At 33.9% G+C, this 26,880-nt stretch overlaps 1 protein-coding gene across 4 annotated transcripts in view; it reads left to right on the forward strand.

Moving 5' to 3' along the window:
* Positions 1 to 24,106, forward strand: part of LOC138692090 (oocyte zinc finger protein XlCOF6-like) — a 49,413-nt gene extending 25,307 nt beyond the window's left edge. For 2 of the 4 annotated variants that reach the window (XM_069815020.1, XM_069815021.1), the window contains exons 3-6: positions 3,552 to 3,689; positions 7,690 to 7,812; positions 9,540 to 9,622; positions 22,226 to 24,106. In XM_069815020.1, coding sequence (XP_069671121.1) covers positions 3,552 to 3,689; positions 7,690 to 7,812; positions 9,540 to 9,622; positions 22,226 to 23,714 — 1,833 coding nt within the window. In that variant the 3' untranslated portion in view covers positions 23,715 to 24,106. Of the gene's footprint in view, positions 1 to 3,551; positions 3,690 to 7,689; positions 7,813 to 9,539; positions 9,623 to 19,231; positions 21,220 to 22,225 lie in introns of those variants that run through there. The other 2 variants (XM_069815023.1, XM_069815022.1) reach the window with 2 other exon arrangements.
* Positions 24,107 to 26,880: the final 2,774 nt, after the last annotated feature.

Genomic DNA, 26,880 nt, shown 5'->3' on the forward strand with positions numbered 1-26,880 from the left:
AGTGGACAAGACAGCTATAATCTATGAATGTCACATTACTATAACATAAATTGGAAATAATTTCAGTTATTTGTTGACATTTAAATATTGGAATACAATCTATACAGCTATGAACATCTTCAAAACATTTCTTATCTATACTAATAATAAATCTGTAGCCGAAATTTTTCTGGTAATATTCGATTTTCCAAAAATAATTGGTCCTAACATATATAATTAACCACCCTGAAACCGAAAATCGCTTTTTTGAAAATTTTGTTTGTATGTCTATCTGTATGTTTGTTACCTTTTCACGCGATAATCGCTGAACGGATTTCGATGAAAATTGGAATATAAATTAAGTTCGTTGTAACTTAGATTATTGGCTATATGGCATTCAAAATACGTTATTTAAAAGGGGGGTTATAAGGGGGCCTGAATTAAATAAATCGAAATATCTCGCTTATTATTGATTTTTGTGAAATAGGTTACATAACAAAAGTTTCTTTAAAAATGATTTCTTATAAGTTTTATTCTCTGAAAAATTTTGATAGGACTGATATTTAATGAGATAAATGAGTTTTAAAATTAAAATAACTGCCATCTAAGGCGGTGTATTGAAATAAAAAACAAATGACTTCGTCTATAAGGGGCCTTAGACACAACAATCGAAAGCTATGAAGCATAGCCTACAGACAATGTTTCTGTGTTTGTATGAAGTAAAATATCGGATTTGTATAATTAATTATTATTTCATTGGAAAGTGTAGTTTCTCTGGATGGACATAATGCTATAATGTTATTACAGTAACTTGTGAGTGAATTGAGGACAGGTAAGATTAAAATAGCTTCTTATGCACAGAAAACTTGATAGGTTATTCTGTATATTCATTTCCTGTATTTCTTATAATAATGTTTATGAACATATTCATTTTTATCTCAGAGAATTAACGAACAACGAGAGTGTATTGATTTAGTATGCAGTAATTGTACGTTAGCTTAGCAATCCATTATTTTATAATTCAAATTTTAACTATGCTCAATTGAATCGTGTTAAAGTACATAAAATACATATGCAATAAATGCAATGCAAAAAAATTGCGTAATGAGCGAAGCAGATTATGTTGCGCTGTTGTAAAAGTTGTTCCTCCTGAGATTCAAGAGCTCCCACAGCAAATTAAAAACTTTCTAATTCGAGTACATCCGTTATCAACACACTTTTTCATAATATAATATAATATAAACATAATAATAAATCTGTAGCCAAAATTTTTCTGTTAATTTTCGCTTTTCCAAAAATAATTGGTAATAACAATTAAGAAAGATGTTAAAGGAATTGTCATTGCACCAAATGAGTGGTCTCTGGATCAAAATGATCGCATTTTAATATTTCAAATGCAATTTAAATTAAGTAACATATTAAACGATTTATCCTTCTATCAAACACGAATGTTCCCTGGATCAAATGTCCTATTTTAATTATGTAATTACTTTATATTTATTTTTAACAGGTGCAGCGGAGCGCACGGGTACGGCTAGTAATAAAATAAAATGATAAAAATCTATAAAAACTTCTAAAAGTAAATAAATAAAATTGTGAATTCAATAAAACAAAATATAGTTCTTTGTTGAAATTCAAATATTCGAACACCACCTATACTACAATCTCGAAAAAAAAAAGAGTTCACTAATAATTATTTCTAGCAAAATCGCTTATAGAACAACCATAATACACAGGAATAAAAGAGAGATTGGAAACCAAAGGTCATGATAATATAAATAACAATAAGAATAATGACATAAATAACACGAAAGAAAATAATTTGGAACCGAACAAACTCATAAATGAAGAAAATTAAGCTACTTGCTCCGGGTATTTTACTAATGTCAAAATTCACTTTAACAATTATTCTTCGATCTCCCGTGTTTTTGGAAGCTGCCGATCACATCGCTGAACAAAAACTAATTTCTTTGCAATATTTCATCGATCGTTTAAAACTAATATATCCTCATATTTCTTACTATCTTCTTAAAAATTGTTTTCTAATCCCTAAGATGACTTACTTTACGTGTACTACTCCTTTATGGCTTCTTCCATCTTTCCTACATAAAGCTGATGCTCTTTTTTCGATCCAGTTTGGAAATGGTCCTAAATATATGTTTTACCGATACTAGTTGGACTCCAGCCTCTCTTCCAATTAAATTTGGTGGTGTGGGCATTCGGAAACTTTCTGATGTTTGTATACCTGCTTTTCTTTCTTCTGCCTTTGGAGTTTTCTGTTGATAAACTCCTTTCTTCTTTCAAACCCGATCAAGACATTGCACGTCTACTAGCTCTTCAAGAGAGTGAATCTGGAGCTTGGTTACACACATTACCTTCTCCTCACATCGGCACTCTAATAGATAGTAGATCCTTTAAAATCGCAATGGCTTTACGCCTTGGTTGTAAACTCTGCCAGCCACACCAATGTATTTGCGGGGGAATTGCTGATATTGACGGTCATCATGCACTCAGCTGTGTGAGGAGCAAGGGTCGCGTTCCCAGACATACGTCACTCAATGATATTATTAAAAGATCTCTGACTTCTTGTGGCATCCCGTCTCTTTTGGAACCACCAGGTATTAGTCGCGCAGATGGTAAACGACCCGATGGCCTGACCTTAATTTCATGGTCTAGAGGAAAATCTTTAATTTGGGACTCCACTTGCGTTGACACTCTAGCTCCATCTCACTTGCCGAATACCTCCAGACGCGCAGCATCTGCTGCTGAATTAACCGTGAAAAAAAAAAAGTCAATAAGTATGCTTATCTTTTAGATAATTATATCTTTGTCCCCTTTGCTGTGGAGACCTTCGGTCCTTGGAGTCATGACGCTAAAGTTTTGGTATCTCAAATCGGCCAAATTTTGATCTCCATTACCGGTGATCGTCGTTGCACTACTTATTTGCGTCAACGTTTAAGTATTGCAATTCAACGCGGAAATACAATGAGAGTTTTGGGTACTCTTCCCGAGTCCAGCCATTTGGATGAACTCTTTCTTTTGTAAAATTTATTTAGTAGGTATAGATAGATATTTTTAGAAGTAATTAATTTTTTTTATTACAAGATAATATTTTATACAAAAAAAAAATTATATTACAGATTGAATTTAATATCCTGTAATTTTTATTACACAGACTACCAAGAGGGGGGGGGTAACAAGATCACCCCACATGAATAAAGCGAATAACTTCTTAAAGTAGATGAATTATTTGTGTTATTCTTATTTCAAAATGTTAGTAGACATGTAACAGACAAATGCAAATAGTTTAAAAAAATAAATATGGACAAAAATGGAAATAATACTCAAAAATCATCAGTGGGGTAATCTATACCCCCCTTGCTAGCAGGAGGGCTAATCTGTAAAATATTCAGACATTTTACTACACATTGTTACTTCTTTTTTTTATACTTAAGTAAATAATTTTATATATATATATATATATATATATATATATATATATATATATATGTGTGTGTGTGTCTCTTATAAAAGAATGGTGTGTAATATATTACTCAATCTGTGTTCTGCAGGAAGGAAAATCATTCGATCTGCATTTGAATAGGATAAAGGAAGAATGCTTGGACCAGAGCTCTGATTTCAATTCAGAGATAAATTTTGAGGACATTGCAATGCCGAATAATGTTTCTGTGGTGAAATGTGAAACTGAGGTGAGTGGATCTGATGAGGTGCTCTGGCTTGTCTTCTTGCACTGTTAAACTTTTTTTTTTTTTTTTTTTTTTTGTTAATCATAGACACTTTTACTGTACTACTGTACTGGCACTTTTTTTAGTTTGTAATAGGGACAGTAAAAATCGTGTCACTTTTTTTCTCCATATAAGTCTAAAATTGAACAGCTATTCGGTATTTAGTTCGAATAAAAAATATAGTTCAGGTCAGCTTACTTCATACCTCAAGGGTGAAACGTAACCATTTTTCCCCCATCACTACATATGCTAGTGGATTGTGGTGATTTTCAGTTTGCGGGTTGAATTTTCTTTTGCCAACTTCGTTTCGAATAATTTCGATACTGACAAATACTACAAATAGTAGTGATTTTGTAACTGGTATGTTGGCAGCTGAGACAAATATCGACAATATTTGTCGGTACTGAAGTTCCATGAAATTAAAATTGTACTAGATTTCAGAGCCGATTACTGGAAGCTAGTGAAATTTGAACATACTAATAATTAATTAATATCAGTATTATTATTAATACATAATAGTTATTTTATATGTTGCGTTCTGGTTATAATTCAAGACTATAGTCAGGTTAAGTTTTCGAAGTTAGTACTAATAATTTCATGTGGTCAAACAAAATACATTTTTAGGTTAGGTCTCGTGAGTCAATTATTTAGTCAAACCAATGAATTTCATATTGCCAGACAAAATACTTGACATGTTGATCCCTTTCCCGTATAGTTTGCCTACGAATATATGTTACAAATTATTGAATTATTTAGAATACCCTTCCAACATAAAGTACGGTAAGTAAATAAGTAATTTAGTACGAAGGATCGTGCGATATCTGGTAACAGTTGGCAACACTGACAAGAAGGCAATATTTTCTGTTTGGAACTGTTCTTATGTGACCCTCACTATACCCTGAAACTATTTGTTGTTATGTCTCAATGTACAGGTTCTGGAATGTAAAGGCTAAAGTACTGATTTTCTTTTTAGTGTATATCTGTGTGAAGCCGTAAATCTTTTTGTACTTTATGTATTACAGATTATGTTAACAATATAATGGAAAAAAATATATATATTTTATTTATTTTTATTATCTCAAGTTTATGTCATGGGTGACAGGTTAACACTAGAAGAGGCCATGGCGTAGCTCAGTTGGCTGAGGCGTTTGCCTGCTGATCCTGAATTGCGCTTGTTCGCAGGTTCGATTCCTGCTAGGGCTGATAACCTGGTTGAGTTTTTTCCAAGATTTTCCCCAATGATAAGGCGAATGTCAGGTAATCTATGACGAATCCTCGGCCTCATCTCGCTAAATACCATCTCGCTATCACTAATCTCATCTACATTAATTAACTTCTTACTTGATTTAGCGTCGTTAAATAGTCAAGTAAAAAATAACACTAGAAGAAAAATAATGATAGCAAGTTTGATGGAAGTGTTTAGATCTGTAGAAAGTTCAAACACAAATTTCAATAAGATCCACCAAAGGTTAATGTCCGGTGTGCCTTTACCACTACTGGTAAAAAAATAGACATTACTTTCTTGAACAAAAAGTCAATAAATTTAATTCCAAAATAATTCATAACAACTTTCTAAATCATATTAAAGTCGTAATTTTAAAGACCATATGTATCCAAAATACAACAGTGATGGAAAATAATACAATACCTGTAAAATACATTAGTACAATATCTATTAGTTGGAAATTCTAAATCACCTTTTATATTTTTATTTTAGTACGTTATTTTACGACGTTTTATCAACATCTTAGGTTATTTAGCGTCTGAATGAGATGAAGGTGATAATGCCGGTGAAATGAGTCCAGGGTCCAGCACCGAAAGTTACCCAGCATTTGTTATATTGGGTTGAAGGAAAACCCCGGGAAAAAAACCTCAACCAGGTTGCTTGTCCCAACCGGAAATCGAACTCGGGCCATCTGGTTTCGCGACCACGCGCTAACCGTTACTCCACAGGTGTGGATCCATTTTGTATTATTCAAGATATTCAGTGCTAATGTTTTGCTTATCCGAAACCTCAGTTTGAAATATTTTTCGCCCATTGTATTGAAATATTCTCCTCTTTCGGATTCTCCTTTCATGATGAAAATGGTCGCCGTTAATCCAGGATTAATTATTTAAGTGTTAAATATGGTATGTTTGGTGAAATCAGACTAAAATTAATCTACTATTACAATTAAGCATAATTTCCAAATAAAAAAAACTAAGAACAAGTTTCGTTGGCGTAATTCTTAAACCTACCAAGTAAGAACACTGAAAATTAAAATGTCGGATAAAATAATATTACAGTCTAGTACAGGTATGTCAATTGGTGCCCATAGGATCAGGCGCGTGCTTTAGAGCTCAGAAGAGCCTGAGCGCTTTACAGTGGAAAGGAAAGAGACAGACGAAAGAGGTGGTATATGCCGCTTGGTCGAGCTATATTTAGGGATGGCCAGCACTGATTCAATGGATTTTTTTAGTAGGTTATTTTACGACGCTTTATCAACAGCTTTGGTTATTTAGCGTCTGAATGAGATGAAGGTGATAATGCCGGTGAAATGAGTCCAGGGTCCAGCACCGAAAGTTACCCAGCATTTGCTTATATTGGATTGAGGGAAAACCCCGGAAAAAACCTCAACCAGGTAACTTGTCCCGACCGGGAATCGAATCCGGGCCACCTGGTTTTGTAGCCAGACGTGCTAACCGTTCCTCGACAGGCGTGGACGATTCAATGGATAAAGGGAAGAGAATTTATTAAAACTGTATCCATGTTAATTTTTAGATTTGCCTGAGAAGTATAAGTGCATTATAAGAATGTAAGTTTTAATTTTAATGCTCATTTTTCACAAGTTTGATTTTTTTTTATTCAAAAGAACTATTTTCTCAACTTTTCATATGGAAAAGCGAAATTTTCAAGTATAGGTCTATTTATTTAGTAGCCTTACAGAATGTTTTCGTAAATCTAACATACCATATATACGTATTACTGAAGATAGTGTATTGAAAATTTTGAAAATATTCGCATGGAAATTGTTTGTAAGGAAATGAATTAACAAAGCAACTACTGTTACATCATAAGCAAAAGATACGTGCCCATAAGTTGTAAAAATGTCAGCTCTATAGCTTCAGCAGATTTCGAGAAAATAATGTAATATTCTGATGATAGGAAGTTGCTCACAAATATCACCTTAAAAGCATAATGCGATAAGAGTTTTGTTATGTAATATTAGTTACACTTAAAACAGATACAGTACCTAGGTAACTTTGCTTTGTACTGTAATATTGTTTTGATTAGTTTATTGATTACTTTTTTAAGGCTAAAGATACCATCAATATAAATTCCAACTTATCATGTCATACTCAATCTCTTTCTTTGGAATATCACTTTCTTTATGAATGATGTGTTTCATTCACTTAATACAGTGTAATATTATATTACTGTGGAATTTAAGTGAATATTCCTTCTCAACTCTCTATTATGTTATTAACATTTAAAACACAAGTGCAATATTAATAAATCAGTGTTAGTACTATTGTTTTACAGACAATATAGAAAATAGCAAACAGAAAGAAGTCATATAAAAATAACGACATAAAATTTCACGTTCCGTTTGAAGTTTGTGCACCACTGTTTTCTTAATCCAACAGGTTGCTTATTCATATACACAACCCTTCCTCTTTCCATACTTAGCGCTTGCTGCTCGCGCATGACGTCAAGGTCAGAAAAATGCGCTCGCTTTGACATCACTGGTCTAGTATATACAGTCACGAAGCTCAATACGTAGTAAATATGCATCCATATATAGTTGCTAACCACTAGGGTCGCTACTATCGCCTCATTATAGACAATGCGAAATAGTACCTGCACAGTCTATTGTTCCTAGTACCCTCATAAACTCAAGCTTCATGACTGTATATACTAGACTCTGATAATATTAAGCAATTAGGTAAAATTTATTACTTATGGTATTTCTGTCTTCTATAGGAAGGGAATCTGCAAGATATGGGATTAAATGCAGAAGCCATAGACCACTCTTGTCTCACATCAGAGATTAAAGTTGAGGAAGTTGCTGTCCCATATTTTTTCGAGGTTAAGTGTGAACCCCAGGTGAGTTGAGTTTGCCAGGAATCCTTTTTTTTTTATCTCTGTATAACGTGCCACTCTTAAAACATCAATAAAACAAATGCCTCTAACTTGAAATATATGTGTCAAAGAGAAAAAGCGTACCTAGGTTTGGTAGTGCAGATCTTGCAATTTATATAACAAAGGTTGTCATGGAAATTCAGAAATGAATAAATAAATAATAACAAACTGTTAATTTTGTGAAGCTATAGAGCTATATGGACGTTTGAGCAGAGAATCTCGTGTTCTTTGCTTAGCAGAAAGAATGTCTGTGAAGCATGTACAATGTCGATTTCGTCGAGAATACAGTCTTAAAAAACACGATCCCATTCCTGACTATAAGAGAATAATGGCCTGGGATACATTGTTCAAGGAAACAGGAAGTTTTTTGCCGGAAATTGTTAACCATTCTGAGAAAAATATTTCTGAAGGTAACATTGAATGCAGTCGACCTTGGTTTACAAGAAGCCCAAGAAAATCAATCTGAAAAGCTGGTTTGCAACTCCAGCTTTGTCGCAACACAGTTCATAATGTACACAAACGCCTCCATCTACGAGGATACAAAATTCAAAATGTCACCATTAATATGCTGAGGAAAATATGAATAGAGGTTGACAACAGGTAGTTATGTTCAATTCCATTCAAGATTAAAATTTAAAATTGAGAAGCTTTTGCATCTAGTCTGTTGTCAAAAAATATGAAAGTTAGACTTTATAAAACTGTTATATTACCAGTTGTTCTGTATGGCTGTGAAACTTGGACTCTTATTTTGAAAGAGGAACAGAGATTAAGGGTGTTTGAGAATAAGGTTCTTAGGGAAATATTTGGGGTTAAGAGGGATGAGGTTACAGGAGAATGGAGAAAGTTACACAACGCAGAGCTGCACGCATTGTATTCTTCACCTGACATAATTAGGAACATTAAATCCAGACGTTTGAGATGGGCAGGGCATGTAGCACGTATGGGCGAATCCAGAAATGCATATAGAATGTTAGTTGGGAGGCCGGAGGGAAAAAGACCTTTGGGGAGGCCGAGACAAAGATGGGAACATAATATTAAAATGGATTTGAGGGAGGTGGGATACGATGATAGAGACTGGATTAATCTTGCTCAGGATAGGGACCAATGGCGGGCTTATGTGAGGGCGGCAATGAACCTCTGGGTTCCTTAAAAGCCAGTAAGTAAGTATGTTAAGTGTTCGTGTAAGTGTAATGTAGAGAATGGGTGAAGATGATGATGAAAATGAGGAAGGTAGAAGGGGAAACCCATGCTGGCACATAGCCTTCTCTGTCGAATAGCACCAAGGGAGCCGCCAGGCTTAACGTCCCCATCCAACAGACGAATCACTATCAACAGTGACATATGCCTTCCCTTCATATGCACTGCGGAGAGATTTGGGATTTAACCCAGGCATATTGGTGCACAATTTAGTGATTAGAAGTTGTACACCACCATCTCTTCTAGTCCCGAGTTAGAAATTTTACAAGAAAATTTCTGACCCCACCAGGAATCGAACCCGGGCCGGCTAATCTGTAGGCAGACACGCTATCACAGAGCTAACTCGGCGGACTAGATTGAAATATAAATCTGAATTAATATTGTAAACAATGCTTACACTAGTATTCATGAAAATATTAAAGCCTTAAGTCACCTCAGTTTACGGTAGTTCAGCTGTTTGCGCACCATCTCTCTTATTTATTCTCCATTTCCAGGAAAAGTCACATGACTTGGACACTGTGAAGGATGATCTGACACTGGATGTAATGCCACTAGAGGACACAGTAATCACAGATAGGTGAGCATTTGTGCGAGGCACTTGTCTTTAGCAGTGGCGCCAACTTCTTAAAAGCATTGGGTGGCCTCGAACACTTGATCATAATCTCCCAAAAGAATCTCATAAATCCTCATTTTAATGGTATATCTTTTCGTAGTATTGATGTGACTACGGATAGTGTAGGCCTATACAATATACTGTAGAATGCTAAAAATAACAAAATGGAGATCTAAGAATGATTTTGTAATGTATGTAGTCAGGGCCACCGAGAAGGGGAGGGGGCAAAGGGGACGAGTGCATGTGGGCATGTGAGCAATACGGGCCCGTCAGATTAAGTGAGTCTGATTACTTTTTATTATCATGAATAATTATTCACAGATACATACCGGTACTATAAAATTTTGTAAGAATATTTGTTACTTGAATCTGACATATTAACTCAACAATAGTAAAATTAATACAAATTACCACTTCATATATAAATATTTGACTTTTATATAATAGAATATTGGTTTCTCGCATTAACGTTCACCGACATGACAATTGAGAGCCCCGGTATTTGCCTGAACTATGTTCCCATCACGTACCGAACAAGTTATATTATTTATTGGCTTGTCCTTTTTAACTACCAACCCCCTGCTGGCCCACTGCAATATGCTAGTGGACTCTCCCAAACCGAAATCGCAGGATACATTTCCTTTTCAGTACATTGTATGTTTCGTGTCAAAACTTTCGTCTTTTCGTTGTCGTTTGTCTAGTAAATTCTGTTCATTAGTGTTACTGGTAATAGTTTAACTGCACAATAGACAAGTACAGGCATAAGTCGGGAGCTGAGAAGCACAAGGAGAGACAGAAAAAATTGGAAGTTATTAATATGGGTGCTAAAATGCGTGAAAAATATTATGAAGATATTAACAGAGAGATCAGTGATGAGCCGAAAAATTTAAAATCAATTCATGCCTCTAATTTAGGGCCAACCCCACTGAAACCTTTGAATCTCCTAAATAGTCTGAGGGAATTAAAACCGGACAGTTTATTTCCAAATATTTGTATAACCATTCGAATATTCTATACAATTCCTGTGACAGTTGCTGATGCTGAAAGACCCTTCAGCAAAATGAAGGAAATAAAAAATGTATTCAGATAAACAATGTGTCAAGAACGACTGAGTAACCTTGGCTCCTTAGTCTGGAGAGCGATCTTGCTAGATCTTTAAATTTTGATGATACATTTGATGATTTTGCATCAGTGAAGTCAAGGAGAGTTGTTTGTTGATGTTGGACTGCAAGTTAGAAATTACAGGTGTTTAGAAATAATGTTTTATGAATATAATATATTGTGCTGATGTGAAGTTTTGTTAAACGTTTTCATGTAATAAAAGTGTATATTTTTAGGTTCTTATCTGTGTATGGGGTTATCTCTTATTTATTTTGCAAATAATTATTATGGTTAGAATAACTGGTAACTTGTAATTGTTACTTTTTTCAATGGGGGTCCAAATACAGTATTGCATAGGGGCCCATAAATTCTGACAGCGGCCCTGTATGTAGTTAGTATAAGGTCCGTAGTGCATAGCAATCAAGTCTGTACTAGCTAGTAAACGAAAATGCTTGCTTGATTGTTGACCTGTATACTAAACAAACATGGATACCTCATCAGCAATTGGGGTTATGAAATCTGAAAATGCTTTGGAAGTGAAATAATGTAAATATAATGGAGAATAACACGTTAACTTTGAACACTGACATTGTTAGTACCTTCTGCACAATGTTTTAAACATTATTGTAATATATTAAGCCCTTATCTTTTCCACATAACTCGTAATGAAACTGCATTATGAGACTGCCTTCTTAATTTAGTGCTGCACCATGATGTCATGGTTTTTAGAAAAATAGTCTATGAAGAAGGCCATGTTTCAAGCATACATGTCCAAAGCTCCCTAGTGTGTAGTTTACAAGTCACCTAGTTGCTAGTCACTAGTGTGTAGTGTGGACTTGAGCTTTTAGACATGGCCTCAATATAAGGTCCAGGGGGTATGTTCCATTTACTTGTAGGTAACATTCTTTTGGATTTTATGTGAATACCAATTTGTTCCTTGAGACTAGTAACTATAAAAAAAAAAATCTCCGCATTATCTTGTGCGTAGCTGTCCTGCAAAATTATCCATTTTTAGTAATTAAATAGAATGTTACAATTATATAAACATTTTAACTTGGGGACTTGAATTCTTTCTACCTATAAATTGATAATACGAAAGTGAATTCACTATTACATAGCACGGATTGATGCAAATATGTTTCTTCCTATAAATTCATCAGAAACATCTTCTAAATCTAACTTTTCATAATAACCTACAAATCCGGTCTCTAGTGATTACAGATGAAAACAGTTTTCACAAATACTGAATGGCTTATTTTGTTTCATTTTGAACAAAACTGATCCCAACAAACACTAAAGAGCTTGTTGTTCACTCAAGTCAGTATTTCTATCTTCAGTAAAATTACAATTTATATCAATATCTTCCTGAGACAGCAGAAACCACAGATCACACACAGAGCAGAAACTGACATTTTTCTCTGACCTTTGAGAGCAGTTAACTGCTCAACAACATGACATTCTTCAAGATACTGTAACAGTGGAATATCACACTATACTAAAAGCCAGGTTATGAACCGACTAAACAGGAAGTAGTTGGGTGGGGGAGAGGAAAGTGCAGGTTAGAGCGGTAGCCTGTGCAGCGATGACACATTGAGTGTGGGGGGTGGAGGGGAGAAGGAGAACGGAGCTTTTCATTGGACTTCACGTAAAAATGTCGTCTGCTAACGAAAATCTGGCAACGGGATCACAGAGACAGTGTAGCCAAACTTCTCAGTTATTTGCAATACCACATGCATTACGAGTCACATTTGGTACCAGCGTCATTAACTCGTGCTTTCTTAAAAACAGTAATTTTAATTACTAATATTGTTGATAGTGTTATCGATAACTATATGCAGTAGTACTTGAAATAGAATAATGAATTCTTCCGAGTGCTACGAAACAAAAAGGAAGCGGATTTTTAAGTCTGGAGAGACAGAAATGATTTTGTTCCTATACAAGCATTAACGACTATTTTTTTTTATAAAACGTGTAAATGGAAGCATCGCATTGGTAAAAGAAGCAGTGCTGCAAACGGCTCAGGCACTATTTGTGACTGACTTACTTAAATGTTCTAATTTCCATGTTGTGTGTACTTCCTATAAATTAATGGTATACCTAATAGTGTCCGAATACTCTTTATTTATTTATTTATTTTATTTATCTGTTTATTTATTTTAAACAATGGCTCAGCCGGCTCGAGTTTTCCTTTTAGATTTGTATATTTGCTTATTGATATATGTGAATTAACAATAATAATAATAATAATAATAATAATAATAATAATAATAATAATAATAATAATATAATAGAATATATATAACTCAATTAGTATAAATATAAAATTAAGATCATATCCATTAAATTATTATTATTATTATTGTTATTGTTATTATTGTTATTATTGTTGTTGTTATTATTATTGTTATTATTATTATTATTGTTGTTATTATTATTATTATTATTGTTATGTAATTATTATTATTATTGTTGTTATTATTATTATTGTTATTATTATTGTTATTATTGTTGTTATTATTATTGTTATTGTTATTATTATTGTTATTATTATTATTATTGTTATGTAATTATTATTATTATTGTTATTATTATTATTATTATTATTATTATTATTATTGTTAGTGTTATTGTTGTTATTATTATTATTATTATTATTATTATTATTATTATTATTATTATTGATATACAAAAATAGCCAAATAGTTAATTCAACTTATAACGACGACGATTCAAAATAAAATAAAAATTACTATGATGTATCTTGATACATTTAGTTAACAGTATATTATTATTATTGTTATTATTATCATTATTCTTTGAATCGAATCATTGTTCGTTTGTTTAACTGAAATGTTTGAATTCGTTATATACTTATTATATTAATAATTGAAAACACAGCTATGACAGTTATTTTAAACATATCGGTGACAAACGCTGAACATGCTTTGAATCTCGCGCTCAGAAAGAGAGCAATATAACGTTGCTTCCGGTTTAGTCGGTTCATAACGTGGCTTTTAGTATAGAAACCTGTGTTCCTATGCAAGTGTTGCGTTGTATTGAGTCTCCTCTGGAGTAAAAATGACATTTGTCGGATCAAAAGAATGCGGTACTCTCCAATATACATTGACTCTACTGCTATCTGCTATAGTAATTGAGAGCCATCTGTATGATGCAAAACGAACAAGAAGATACAGGCTTCTAAATGCAAAGTCAGGTCGATAATGCAAATGCATTCCTTGCAATAAAATGACAAACTTTGTAATGCGTGTAGTTGTACGCAGTTGTCTTAATACACCTGGTGACACACTGGCGATTTAAATGCCGTTGTCTTATTACAACCTCTGGATCAAATATGTTAATGTTGGTGGCACTGGCGAAGTACTGGCGACAATAAAGGTTTAGAAATGATTTTAGGTACAGTACACCAAATAATGGCAGTCATTGTAGCAATGGTGCTGGTCACAATAGTGGGTGTGGTAGTAGTGTAACGGTGTTTGTGTTAGTTAGTAGTAGTAGGTTATTTTACGACGCTCTATCAACATCTTACGTTATTTAGCGTCTGAATGAGATGAAAGTGATAATGCTGGTGAAATGAGTCCAGGGTCCAGCACCGAAAGTTACCCAGCATTTACTCGTATTGGGTTGAGGGAAAACCCCGGAAAAAATCTCAACCAGATAACTTCCCCCGACCGGGAATCGAACCCGGGCCACCTAGTTTTGCGGCCAGACGCGCTAACCGTTTCTCCACAGGTGTGGACTTGTGTTAGTGATAGTAATGGTTGTCATACTTACTTACGGCTTTTAAGGAACCCGGAGGTTCATTGCCGCCCTCACATAAGCCCGTCATTGGTCCCTATCCTGAGCAAGATTAATCCAGTCCCTACCATCATATCCCACCTCCCTGAAATCTATTTTAATATTATCCTCCCATCTACGTCTCGGCCTCCCCAAAGGTCTTTTTCCCCTCCAGCCTCCCAACTAACACTCTATATGCATTTCTGGATTCGCCCATACGTGCTACATGCCCTGCCCATCTCAAACGTCTGGATTTAATGTTCCTAATTATGTCAGATGAATAAAATGCGTGTAGTTCTGCTTTGTGTAACTTTCTCCATTCTCCTGTAACTTCATTCCTCTTGGTCCCAAATATTTTGTTAAGCGCCTTATTCTCGATCACCCTTAACCTCTGTTCGTTCCTCTCTCAAAGTGGGGCCCAAGTTTCACGACCATACAGAACAACCAGTAATGTAACTGTTTTATAAATTCCAACTTTGAGCTTTTTTGAGAGCAGACTGGATGACAGAAGCTTCTCATCCAAATAATAACAAGCATTTCCCATATTTATTCTGCGTTTAATTTCCTCTCGAGTGTCATTTATATTTTGTACTTTTTCTCCAAGATATTTTAACTTTTCTACCTTTTCGAAGGATAAATTTCCAGTTTTTATATTTCCATTTCGTACTTTGTTCTGGTCACGAGACATAACCATATACTTTGTCTTTTCGGGATTTACTTTCCAAACCTATCTTTTTCCTTGCTTTAAATAAAATTCCCGTTTTCCCTAATAAGGTAGGCGTATCAAACAAGACCCACCTAAAGTTTGGGACCATCTATGTTCTTAATGGAAGAACTGTGAAAACTTTGAAGTTTTTTATAACAGAGATCTTACTTATGCAGCGCTGGTATCTGAATGTCATCATCTTGCTGCATCCCTGAAAAGGAATATGAAATTTTTGCAAAATATGCTTGGGATGATCTGGATTATAAAGATTTAATACTCAATGGCTACATGAAAAATTAGAATCTTTGGCGGCATTCCCCTATACAGAAATTGCTATAAGAATTTTTCTGGCATTATTTGCGACCAATGCATCTTGAGAACATTTATTTTCCAAGCCAAAATTAATGAAAGATGAATCAAGAACTCGCACAGTACATCCAGGCTTAAATAATTTAAGTTTTATGTGCACTGAACATGAAATTTGGCGGGGATTGCTTTTGAAGTCATAGTTCACTATTTACCTCCTCAACTTGACTAAGTTAGGCCCGTAACACACTTGCAGAGTTTTCGCTAGCGAGAAATGTGTTGCGAGAAAGAGACGAAGAGCCTTTCTCCACACACTTGGCGAGTTCTCGCTATCACAGATCACACCTCGCTATGATCATCTATGCACTGCCTTCATGCAGAAAGCATTTTTCTGATTATAGTAATGACCAGGGAACGGATTTATATGGACTAAAAATATATGAAATATGTAAATATATATGTAGTTATTTTTACCAAAATATGGAATTAAATATGGATTTTTACCAAAATATGGAATTAAATATGGACTTAAAATTATAAAAAAATGACTATGTACGTTAAATATTGGTACATTTTAATCAAACTAAACAAAAAATATAATGGACGTACCTTATCTTCCAATGTAGTTTCAACAAAACACAATTTTTATTGTCTGTTACCATAACAATAGGTTACAAACATTTCTTTCAAGTGCTGAAAAGTGAATCTTCTTCTATTGTCTCTGAGGATAGATTTATACTGACTAAAAGAGCGTTCGACGTCACAAGAAGTAACTGGTACATAATTCAATTTCACAATGTCTGCTGGGGATAAGTCCAAGTTAATCTTCACTGTTGATTCACCACTCATCACAGCAACAACCTTTTGTAGTTCTTCATATCCAGGGTTTTTTGAAAGTACAGTGTCCACCTTAGCTCTTACTGCATCTGCAACTTTACCTCTACCACGATTCAGTTGTTCCACAGTACTATTTATAATTTCAAAACTTTCAGATAGTGAAAGGTGCCTATTTTGGAGACTTTTGAGCGTTTTTATGATGCATGAAAATGTATGCTGAATGTGAGCTAAGTCATTCTTCACACTTATGTCACAGGTAACTGTTTTCGCAGTATCAATTGAGACTGCATCTTAGAGGAGAACATTGTTAATAGAGTCTATATGTTCGGCATAATATTCAACTGCTTCTAGCCATGTACCCCATCTAGTTAAAATTGGCTTTGGTGGCAATGGAATTTCAGGGTACATTTCTTTCAACACGTTAACTCTACTGGGAGCTTTGAGAAATACTTTTTTCACTGATGAAATCAACAAATCTACTTTAGGGAAATTGTCTCTGACCACTTCTGCCACACGATGAAATGCATGCGCCACACAAGTAAAATGAGTCAATTTAGGATATACAACAGATAATGCTTGTCCAGCTTTGACCATATAAGGGGCAGCATCGCTAATAAAGAATAACACATTATCGTACATAATACCCTTTGGCCACAGGATACCCATAGCTTCGTTGAACAGTTTAACTATAGTTTTGTTATTGCACTTTTCTAGAACATCACAATGTAAAAGAATTCGTTCAGAATATTGTTCACTTAACAAACCGATAACTACATTACCAACAAGTCTACCTTCTTTGTCGGGAGTCTCATCAATGGAAACCCAAATTGAACTATCTTTAATTTCATCTCTTATCTTCTGTATTGTCTCATCGTAGATGGATGGAGCATACGTCTTCCTAAGTGTTGACTCATCCGGGATTGTATGTTGAGTATATTTTTCAAGGAATTCCCTGAAGACCTTATTCTTTAGTTTGTAGAGAGGAATATCAGCAGAGATGAGAGAACGGCACAGGTCGATGTTAAACTCAGATCTTACATTCGATGTTGTTGGTTGTGTTAAAAACAATTGTCTCTGCTTGGAATTTAGTTGTTTGTTGGCCTGATGTTTACTAGTTGTAATGTGTTGTTGCACCAGGAACTTTTGTGTAGATGATACTGCACACTGACACAAATTACAAAATAATATTTTATTGTCAGTTGATAAACCATCTTCTTTAAATTCTGAAATGTAACTTGTTAGTTTTGATTTTAAATTGACTGAATGACGTACTTTTGGCATATTTACCGTCTTTATTGTATGATTTACAAAACTGAACCTATGTGTACTCTGACTGGCATTTAACTGTTGAGCTGCACAACTGAAGTCTGTTAAAAATTTTAAATTAAATTAATACAGTTTTGTAACTTACTTTCCCATTGTTGATAGGACTGCTAATTTTCAAATAACTCTGATGTTAAAGGGATTACTGAACATGTGTTTAAATATCTATTGTTGAAATGTATTTTTAAAAGTTAATGGAATTTTGTTTTGTTTTATTGTTAAACCTAATATAATATGGACTATTTTATATGAAATATGGAAAATATATGGAAATTAACGAAAATATGTACTAAACTCTAAAATATGGAAAAATATGGAAAATAAAAGTAGGATTTTTCAACCCTACACATTGTGAAACATAAAGATAATGCAAAATATAAATTATATTAGCTTTATAAGTAAATATGTATTTACATATAAATCCTTTCCCTGGTAATGACTCGGGGGAAATATTATAGGTTATGTATTTATGTATATTGTCGTACTTAAATATATAACCTGTAAGTATATTGTCGTACTTTACAAATTACGTACGAACGCTATGTTGAATCTGAGTATTCAGATGATGAGGAAATGGAGTTACATGAACATATTTCGTTCATGAAAAGAAAAAGTAGGCCTAAAATTAAAGCCAGAAATATCTGAAAATCACATTGTATCTTACGAAAATAAGGACTAGTTTTGGACACTGGTTTCGATTTGAATGATGATACGTTTAGGCATTATATCAGGTTGAATGGACCACAGTTTTTTGACATTCATGATATGATTGAGGATTGTTTGCTATGTTCTGATTAAAATTACGTAAACTGTTAAAACATATAGATACATTATTTCAAATGTTTAATTAATACTATTAAATCTCATCAAAATAAAATATATCCCTATTTATTTTCAGATAATCTGATATTTGTCTCCAGATTTCTTCTTTAAGTTTCGTGTTTTTATAGTTTTCATCCCGTGTATCATAGAAATAGCCTACATGTGACATCGTACAAGTTCGATAAGTTTCTGACTGCAATTATCAGCCATCCTTCCTCATTTTCAAATAAAAACAATAAAATTCATCGCCACCTGTGATATCTTTTTCTACATTCAATCGTCATAAAGAGTATAAATGTCAAACATCTTTGATAAATGTGTCAAGAAAATTCGCTGAGCTACGGATTCCAGCGAGAAACTCGCGCGAGGTTTTTGCCTCGAATGAGAATCTCTTCCAGTGTGTGGACGTCCATTTGAATCCATGTTATCAATTTTCTAATTTTCTCGCAACACATTTCTCGCTGGCGAAAACTCTGCATGTGTGTTACGGGCCTTACCCTCTACAGACTAGTGTTAATAAATGTGTGACTTTTTATTTTCTAATCAAGAAGAGCAGTTATTATTTCTGCCAGGGACCCATACCATTCTTGATTCGACCCTATATAAATCTATAATAAAAATGAAATCGTTAGGTTGTTTCAACCATTATAGAACACTCATTCTTGTACAATTCATTTCTACAGGATGGTCTACATGAAGCAGAAAACGTTTAAATCGGATCGCTGTTTTAATCCTTTGAAGCGACGTCATAAAAGAAGAGATCCAAAGAAACTCAGAAAGGTTGCTCTTTGGATATTAAAAAAGTTTGGAATTCCAGAGCAATATAAAAATAAAGTACGAATTTGTTCCACGTGTACAATAAAACTGCGACGGAACAGGGTTGTAGCCAATACAGCTGTGGCACCTACTTGTAGTGTAACTGGTGTCAGTGGTGATAATAATATAAATAATAATAGTGATAATGACAGTGTTGTGGAAACTATTCTTCAAGATCTAAATTAAACATCGGTTTCAATTTGTGGAAGTTTAATAAAAGAAAAGGGAAACTGAAATAAAAGGCATATATTGAAGCTAAAGTTCCAACAATCAGATAAAAGTGATCCCGAGAAAGAAACTGTTGATGAATTCTTATAAATGTTAGTAACATAGTCCGTACTAAAATGATAGAACCACAAAACTCAATTATTCACTTTGCGTCCACTTTCTTGGTCCATTAAAAAAATTTAAAACCATTTCAATGGTGCGACAAAACATGATCCTCATATTAAGGGGAGAGGATGGTATCTTTTAAAACTTTTTTTCTATTTGGTGTAAAATATTAATTTTTTGTATGTAGAGAGCTCATAGCTGTGGCAACTCAACCAAATAAAAATATTTTGGAAAAAAAAAAGTTATTTGGGGGCCGAAATTTGAAAAAAAAAATGTACCCAATGCAGGATTGTACTAAAACCTATATATCGAAACCATTTTTAAAGATAGATTCAAACAGTTTTTTGCAATGTATTTGCAAAAGCATGTTCTACAAACTGTCTGTAACAGAATTTTTATATTTTTCCCTACGTTTGTAAAATAAACAATTAAAATTTAATAACAATTTTCTGATTTCCTTTCTTGCAAACAAAGGGACGTATTTTTTAAATGAAATCAATTAACAAAATTCTGTTACAGAGAAAAGTTTCCTAATAGTCTAAAGAATGTGTGTTCTAAATTTCATGCATGTATCTTTAATAGTTCAGATATTATATCCATTTTTGTCTGGCAATGTAGCAAAAAAAAAATGAAGTTACTGGAAACCGATAAAAGCGGGCGTGTGATTTAGAAATCCATAGCACAAAGTTTAAAAATGACGTCTCAACATCCGATAAGGGCACAAATACCCACAAAATGTTATGCATTGCATTCCAGACATATCAAAGGGTATTTTAAAGAAAAAAAAATGTTTTTGAAAATTTAATTTACCGGAAACAACAATAAAAATGGGCGAGTGATATAAAAATCCATAACGCAGGAAGTTTAAAAATGGCGACTCAACATCCGATAAGGGCACAAATACCCACAAAATGTTACGCTATGCATTCCACACAAATCACAGAGTATTTTAAAGATTTTTTTTTTTTTAATTTACTCATTTTTCACCAAAAAATACCATCCTCTCCCCTTAAAAGACTTGATTTGAAGAAGTGTGATCTGTCTATCCCAAATGAAAACAAAGGTCATGGGCTACCGGAAAGGATTGTAGTATTAGTGAGAGAATTTTATCAGTTAGAAGATGTAAGTAACACAATGGCTGTTAAAAAAGGTTTCGGTACTGTCAGGAAAGATGGTACTAAAGAATATGATCTAAATGCGCTGGTGCTATGCAATTTCATTTAATTCCACACCTGTTTACTAGTTATAAAAGTATAGAACTTTCCGTGCTGTTTTATTTCAACATCGGAATATCTTCATAAACTTGTAAATACCAACCAGTGTCTTCCTTCAAAGAAGATACTAATGAATGGATAAACAGTATTCTGGAGGAAACGTCATCTAAATCCAATATGGTTGCATGTGGATGAGGCGGTTAAGGAGTTAGGCACAGCTTACAGTAGTCAAACTTTTGGAAATATTCAACATTTTTTTCCTCCTTTACTCTATCTTGTACAATAATAAAAATTGGTATGGGTAAAACACTGTTCTTCTGCTATATGAAAAAAATATATACATATTTTTACGATTTAAAAAAAATATATATTTTTTTTTCAAAATTCAAAACGGTGACAGTTCACTGTGCAGTGATGAAGCGTTTCCCCCATAACTCATAAACTTGTTAACTTTTTCATGTTCTCTCTCTTTTATTTTATTGCTGAAATTCATGTTTACAATATCATGCTCTTTCAACTATATTACTTAATAAAAAATATTGTTTTTATTTTGCGTTAGAAGAAAATACTGATATTTGACAATTTTTAAAAATGAATTTATTTTTTATCAGACAATCTATCACAGATACAGAAGTGATTTTGCATCATATTGTAGATATGACATTTATAAATACACAAAAAATTTCATCACAGAATGTTGGATAGTTTTTTAGTTATGACGGAAACACTTCATCACTGCACAGTGAACTACCACCACATTGAATTAAAAAAATATATATAAATAATTTTTTTTTAATCGTAAAAATATTTGTATTATATAGCACAAGGACAGTGTTTTACACATACTAATTTTCATTATTGTACAAAATACAGTCATGGAGGAAAAAATGTTGAATATTTCCAAAATTTTACTGCTATTGTACCTAACCCCTTAATGAAAACCACATGAAAAAAGTGGGTTTTGGAAACTACGCTGTAGTGGATTAAAAGTCTTTTGGAACAGTAATAGATTTTTGCGTTAAAAAGGGGGGATAAACATATTAGTTCGGAAAATCATGTACCTTAAACTAAAATAGATAATTTCTTCAGAAGCTTTGAGTACAAAATATTATTTCTGTCCTTCTGTCAGCATATTTCTACGTGGCCCTTCAAAATCACTGCCATAAAGCAGACACGTTAAAATTTATAATCTTGCCTTACAATATAATGACGTAATCTGTTAACTTCTGGGATTGATATATGACTATATTTTTTTGTTGAAATATTGTTCATTTCTTATAAATATCTTAGAGACTTATGTTATTTTCATCCTAGGAGTCCAATTGATCGAGACAAAAGTGTGTCATCAGTTAGCATCGATATTCCATGTGAAGATCGACCAACGGGATGCCAAGGCCAGGATAGTTTTGTTTCTTCGGGAAGAATAGCAGGCGAAAGTTTCATTGAGTGTCGTGATTATGAAACAGTGTTTGTAAGTCAAAACAGCTTGAAGTCACAGCCATCTAGCTACAGTTCATTTCGAAGTGAAACTCTCCGTAATTCAAACAAGTGTGATATATGTGGCAAGATGTTGGCCATTTCCACAGCTTTAAAGTACCAATTGCAGTTAGATTTAAGTGAAAACGCATTAAAGTGCGATACTTGTGAAATATCTTTCCCGGAGTCGACTAAAAGCAGAGAGCATACGCGATTTCTCAAGAACGAGAAACCATTCACATGCGATGTTTGTGAAAAGAATTGTTCGGATTCCAAAGCCCTCAAAAGGCATATGCTCAAACATACTGGCGAGAAATCATTCAAATGTTCTGTTTGTGAGAAGTTTTTCTTGACTTCTGGACAGCTGAAAATGCATGTACGCAAGCATACTGGTGAAAAGCCATTCAAGTGCGATATTTGTGGAAAATGTTTTTCTCAATCGGGATCCTTAAAAACCCATACACGTCAGCATACGGGTGACAAACCATTCAAATGCGATGAGTGTGGAATGTGCTTTTCGAATTCTACTAATCTGAAAACACATGCACGCGCGCACTCTGGCGAGAGGCCATTCAAATGCCTTGATTGTGGGAAGTGTTTCACCCAGTCGGGAAACCTGAAAATACATGCACGACAACACACTGGGGAGAAACCCTTCAAGTGCAATATATGTGGGAAATTTTTCTCTTATTCCGAAACTTTACAGAGACATCAAAGCGTACATACGAGTGAAAAACCGTTCAAATGTGATGTCTGTGGATCGTTCTTTTCGAAATTGACGAATCTCAAAAGACATGTTCGTATGCATACAGGCGAGAAGACATTCAAATGCCAAGATTGTGAAAAGTGTTTCTGGGATTTAAGACGTTTAAAAATCCACGTTCGTCAGCATACTGGCGAGAGGCCATACATGTGCGATATCTGTGGAAAGCGTTTCTTAGAATCTGGAACACTGAAAACCCATGCACGCAAACATACTGGTGATAAGCCATTTAAATGTCGGGATTGTGGAAAGTGTTACAGGGAGTCTGGACATCTGAAAGTTCATACACGTGTACACACAGGTGAAAAGCCATTCAAATGCAATGTTTGCGGGAAATGTTTCTCGCATTCGGGTATATTAAAAGTCCATGAACGTAAGCATACTGGCGAGAAATCATTCAAATGCCCTGTCTGTGGGAAGTGTTTCTGGGAGTCAAGCCATCTGAAAATGCATTCACGCATGCACACAGGCGAAAAGCCATTTAAATGTCATATCTGTGGAAAGTGTTTTTCGCAGTCTGGAAACCTAAAAGTTCACGTACGTCAGCATAATGATGAGAAATGATTCAAATGCGATGTGTGTGGATAGTGTTTCTCGCACTCCGGATCCTTAAGCAAGCATGTATGCCAACACACTGAAGAGAAACCATAAAATTGTTATGTTTGTGATTCGTAATTCTTTAAATTTGATATCCTGGAAATTCATTCAAGAAGTCACAAGATGAGAATTGATTGCCGGAGTCTGGACTTATTAAAATCACTCACTTCAGCATAATTGTGAGTAATCTAAAAGCTCGGAACAAGATATTGACATGGCACAGAAACTATGTTTACAGAATGCTATTTTTAAGTTCCAAAGTATTTCTTCGTGTCGTTATTTTGAAACAATTTTATTTTTGTATATTTCATAATAGAATTGGGATGTCATAAATTATGATAAAATAATAAAAAATATGGTTGTCATTTATATAATTGGTTGTCACATCCTTTTACTCAAAATACTGCAATTCATGTATAATAATAATAATAATAATAATAATAATGATTTATTTAACCTGGCAGAGCTAAGGCCATACGGCCTTCTCTAACACTCAACCAGGAGTAAAACTGCGTTACAAAAAACACTACAAATTTACAAAGTACACTACAATTTTACACACAAAACTGAATAGGATGATAATAATAAAATGTAAACAACAAGTAAGTAGAAATCAGACATAATATATAACATACAGAAAGAAAGAAAAAAGCATAATAAAATGTCGACAGCAGGTCAAAATAAATGAGACATACAAAGTATAAAAAATAAGAATTATTGATAATAATAATAATAATATAATAGTAATAAAATAGTGCAGTACAAAGCATACAATGAATACAATATTTTTAAATACACAGTAAGGAAAATTATGATTATATATAGCTCAACTTATCACATTATAGATATACCATTATCGGAAAATATGAAAACAAAAATATAAAATAAGTTAAATATCACTAGAACATAAAAAAAATGTGAAAACGTGGAAACATGCAATACAACACTTGTCATAATAGTAAGTTAGTTTGGCAACTCGTCATAAGATAATTTTATAACTTGGATTTGACAGATTTCAATGCTCGGCAGCCCTTAACTTCAAGCGGCAGAGAGTTCCAGTGACGAGAGGTAGCAATAGTGAAAGATGAGGAATACAGAGATGATGTGTGAAGTGGAATTTCTAGCGTGTTATCGCGTTGTGATCGAGTATTAATATTATGATAGCGAGAGAGAGAGAGAGAGTATGAAAACGAGCGAATAAATAATAGGGGATGAAATGTGCATAATTCGATATAGGAGAGAAAGTGAGTGCAGATTTCTCCTCTCATGTAACCTAAGCCATGATAACTTCTCGAAAGAAGGTGAGATATGATCATAGTATCGAACATTACAAATGAAGCGGACGCACGCGTTATGAACACGCTGTAGTTTCTGAGCGGAATCAATCCTGAGATCACTGAACAAAACGTCGCAATAATCGAAGTGAGGTAGAATGAGTGTCTGTACCAGCGTCTGTTTTAATTTAGATGGATAATGATACATTCATTCATGATAGGCTACATTGATATATTCATTGATGTCCTGAAGTTTGGTAGTAGTTGTGATACGCTGAAAGAATGTAATTATTTTAAATGAATCTTTGCATTTCTCAGTTTAAATTCATTAACTCGGGCGCGGATTCGATCCCCGCTTGGGCTGATTACCTGGTTGGGTTTTTTCCGAGGATTCCCTCAATTGTAAGGTGAATGTCAGGTAATTATGGCGAATCCTAGGCCTCATCTCGCCAAATACTATCTCGCTATCATCAATCTCATTGACGCTAAATAACCTAGTAGTTGATACAGCGTCGTTAAATAAACAACTAAAAAAATTAATGCTCACTGGATCGATGTATTTCTTCTAACGTGAAACTGTCCTTTCACTGCGTATTCCTTTTGTACATTTATTTAAATTGGACTGTTTTTTTTTTCACCGTGTTTGTATTTTCTCCGACAACTGTCTCGTGGATTACAATAATGCCAGTACTTTAATTTTTATTTGTGATCCGAGATGGCAACACATCCCATGTCTATCATCTGGATACTTCCGTTCGTATATTTCTTTATACGCTCTTAGTTCCTCGTTGTAGTTGACAATTGTTACTAAATTAAGAAGACAGTGTCCTAATGCAGTTTCATTACGAATTATCAGCTGTTATTGGTAGGAAATATTAATTCTGTAGTATCCCAGTTAATAGTTAATGAAACGTGATTCTCGAGTTTGTGAACTGAATGGTACCGTAAAGTGGGGTGACTTTGAACAGTAATTTAGCTCCTTTCTAAATTAAATGCTGTAGCCAATTGCGAAAAAACTGTTTAAGTTGTCAATAAATTAGTTCAGTTTTTTCGCAGTAGGGTACAGCATTTAATTTAGAAGGGCGCTAAATTACTGTTCAAAGTCAGCCCACTTTACGGTAGTTCTCTCAAACCCTAGAAAAGAAACTCAGAAAGATGTAGAAATGTAAAAGATGTTCAAAAGATATCTATGAAAATTACGTTTTGCTATAAACAATCGAAAAATGTAGGAAAGATAAGAGCCTGAAATATTAAAATATTTAAAAATGTGGAGCAGGCACTAACAATTTCCTATTGTTCAAAGTTAACGTGTTATTTCACATTGTGTTTGCATTTTATTTGCAAAGCTTAGTCTTCGTAACGCCAGTTGTATTGTGTTGTATTGTATTTATTAACATTCCATGGTATTCATACATGCTTACAGCTAGAATATGGAACAAGTCAAAAAACTTAATACTATTATAAAATCTTAATTTATAGTCACAGTCTAGATGAAATATATACAGACTAGATTTACAATATAGTCTACTAGTAAATATAAAATAATATTAAAATAAAATAAATTAAAATAATATATATGATAATATATAATAATAATAATAATAATAATAATAATAATATAATAATAATATATATGATATGCGTAAATCACTTAAGACGGCGCTTATTCCGTCGGATCCGGCCAACTAGTCACTCATAACGAGTGCACCTCAGCACATGTGTGGACTTCGGTCCTATGTTCATAGACATCTATGACGTAGTGCAGAGGGCGGCCACTAGAGGGAACCCAAGAGTTGGAACTCAATCAGAGACAATTCTGTCCGACGCCGGGGTTGTATCCGGTGTGGCTTAGTGGATAA

The sequence above is a fragment of the Periplaneta americana genome, chromosome 16 (genome assembly GCF_040183065.1).
Source record: "Periplaneta americana isolate PAMFEO1 chromosome 16, P.americana_PAMFEO1_priV1, whole genome shotgun sequence".
NCBI classification, from domain to species: domain Eukaryota; kingdom Metazoa; phylum Arthropoda; class Insecta; order Blattodea; family Blattidae; genus Periplaneta; species Periplaneta americana.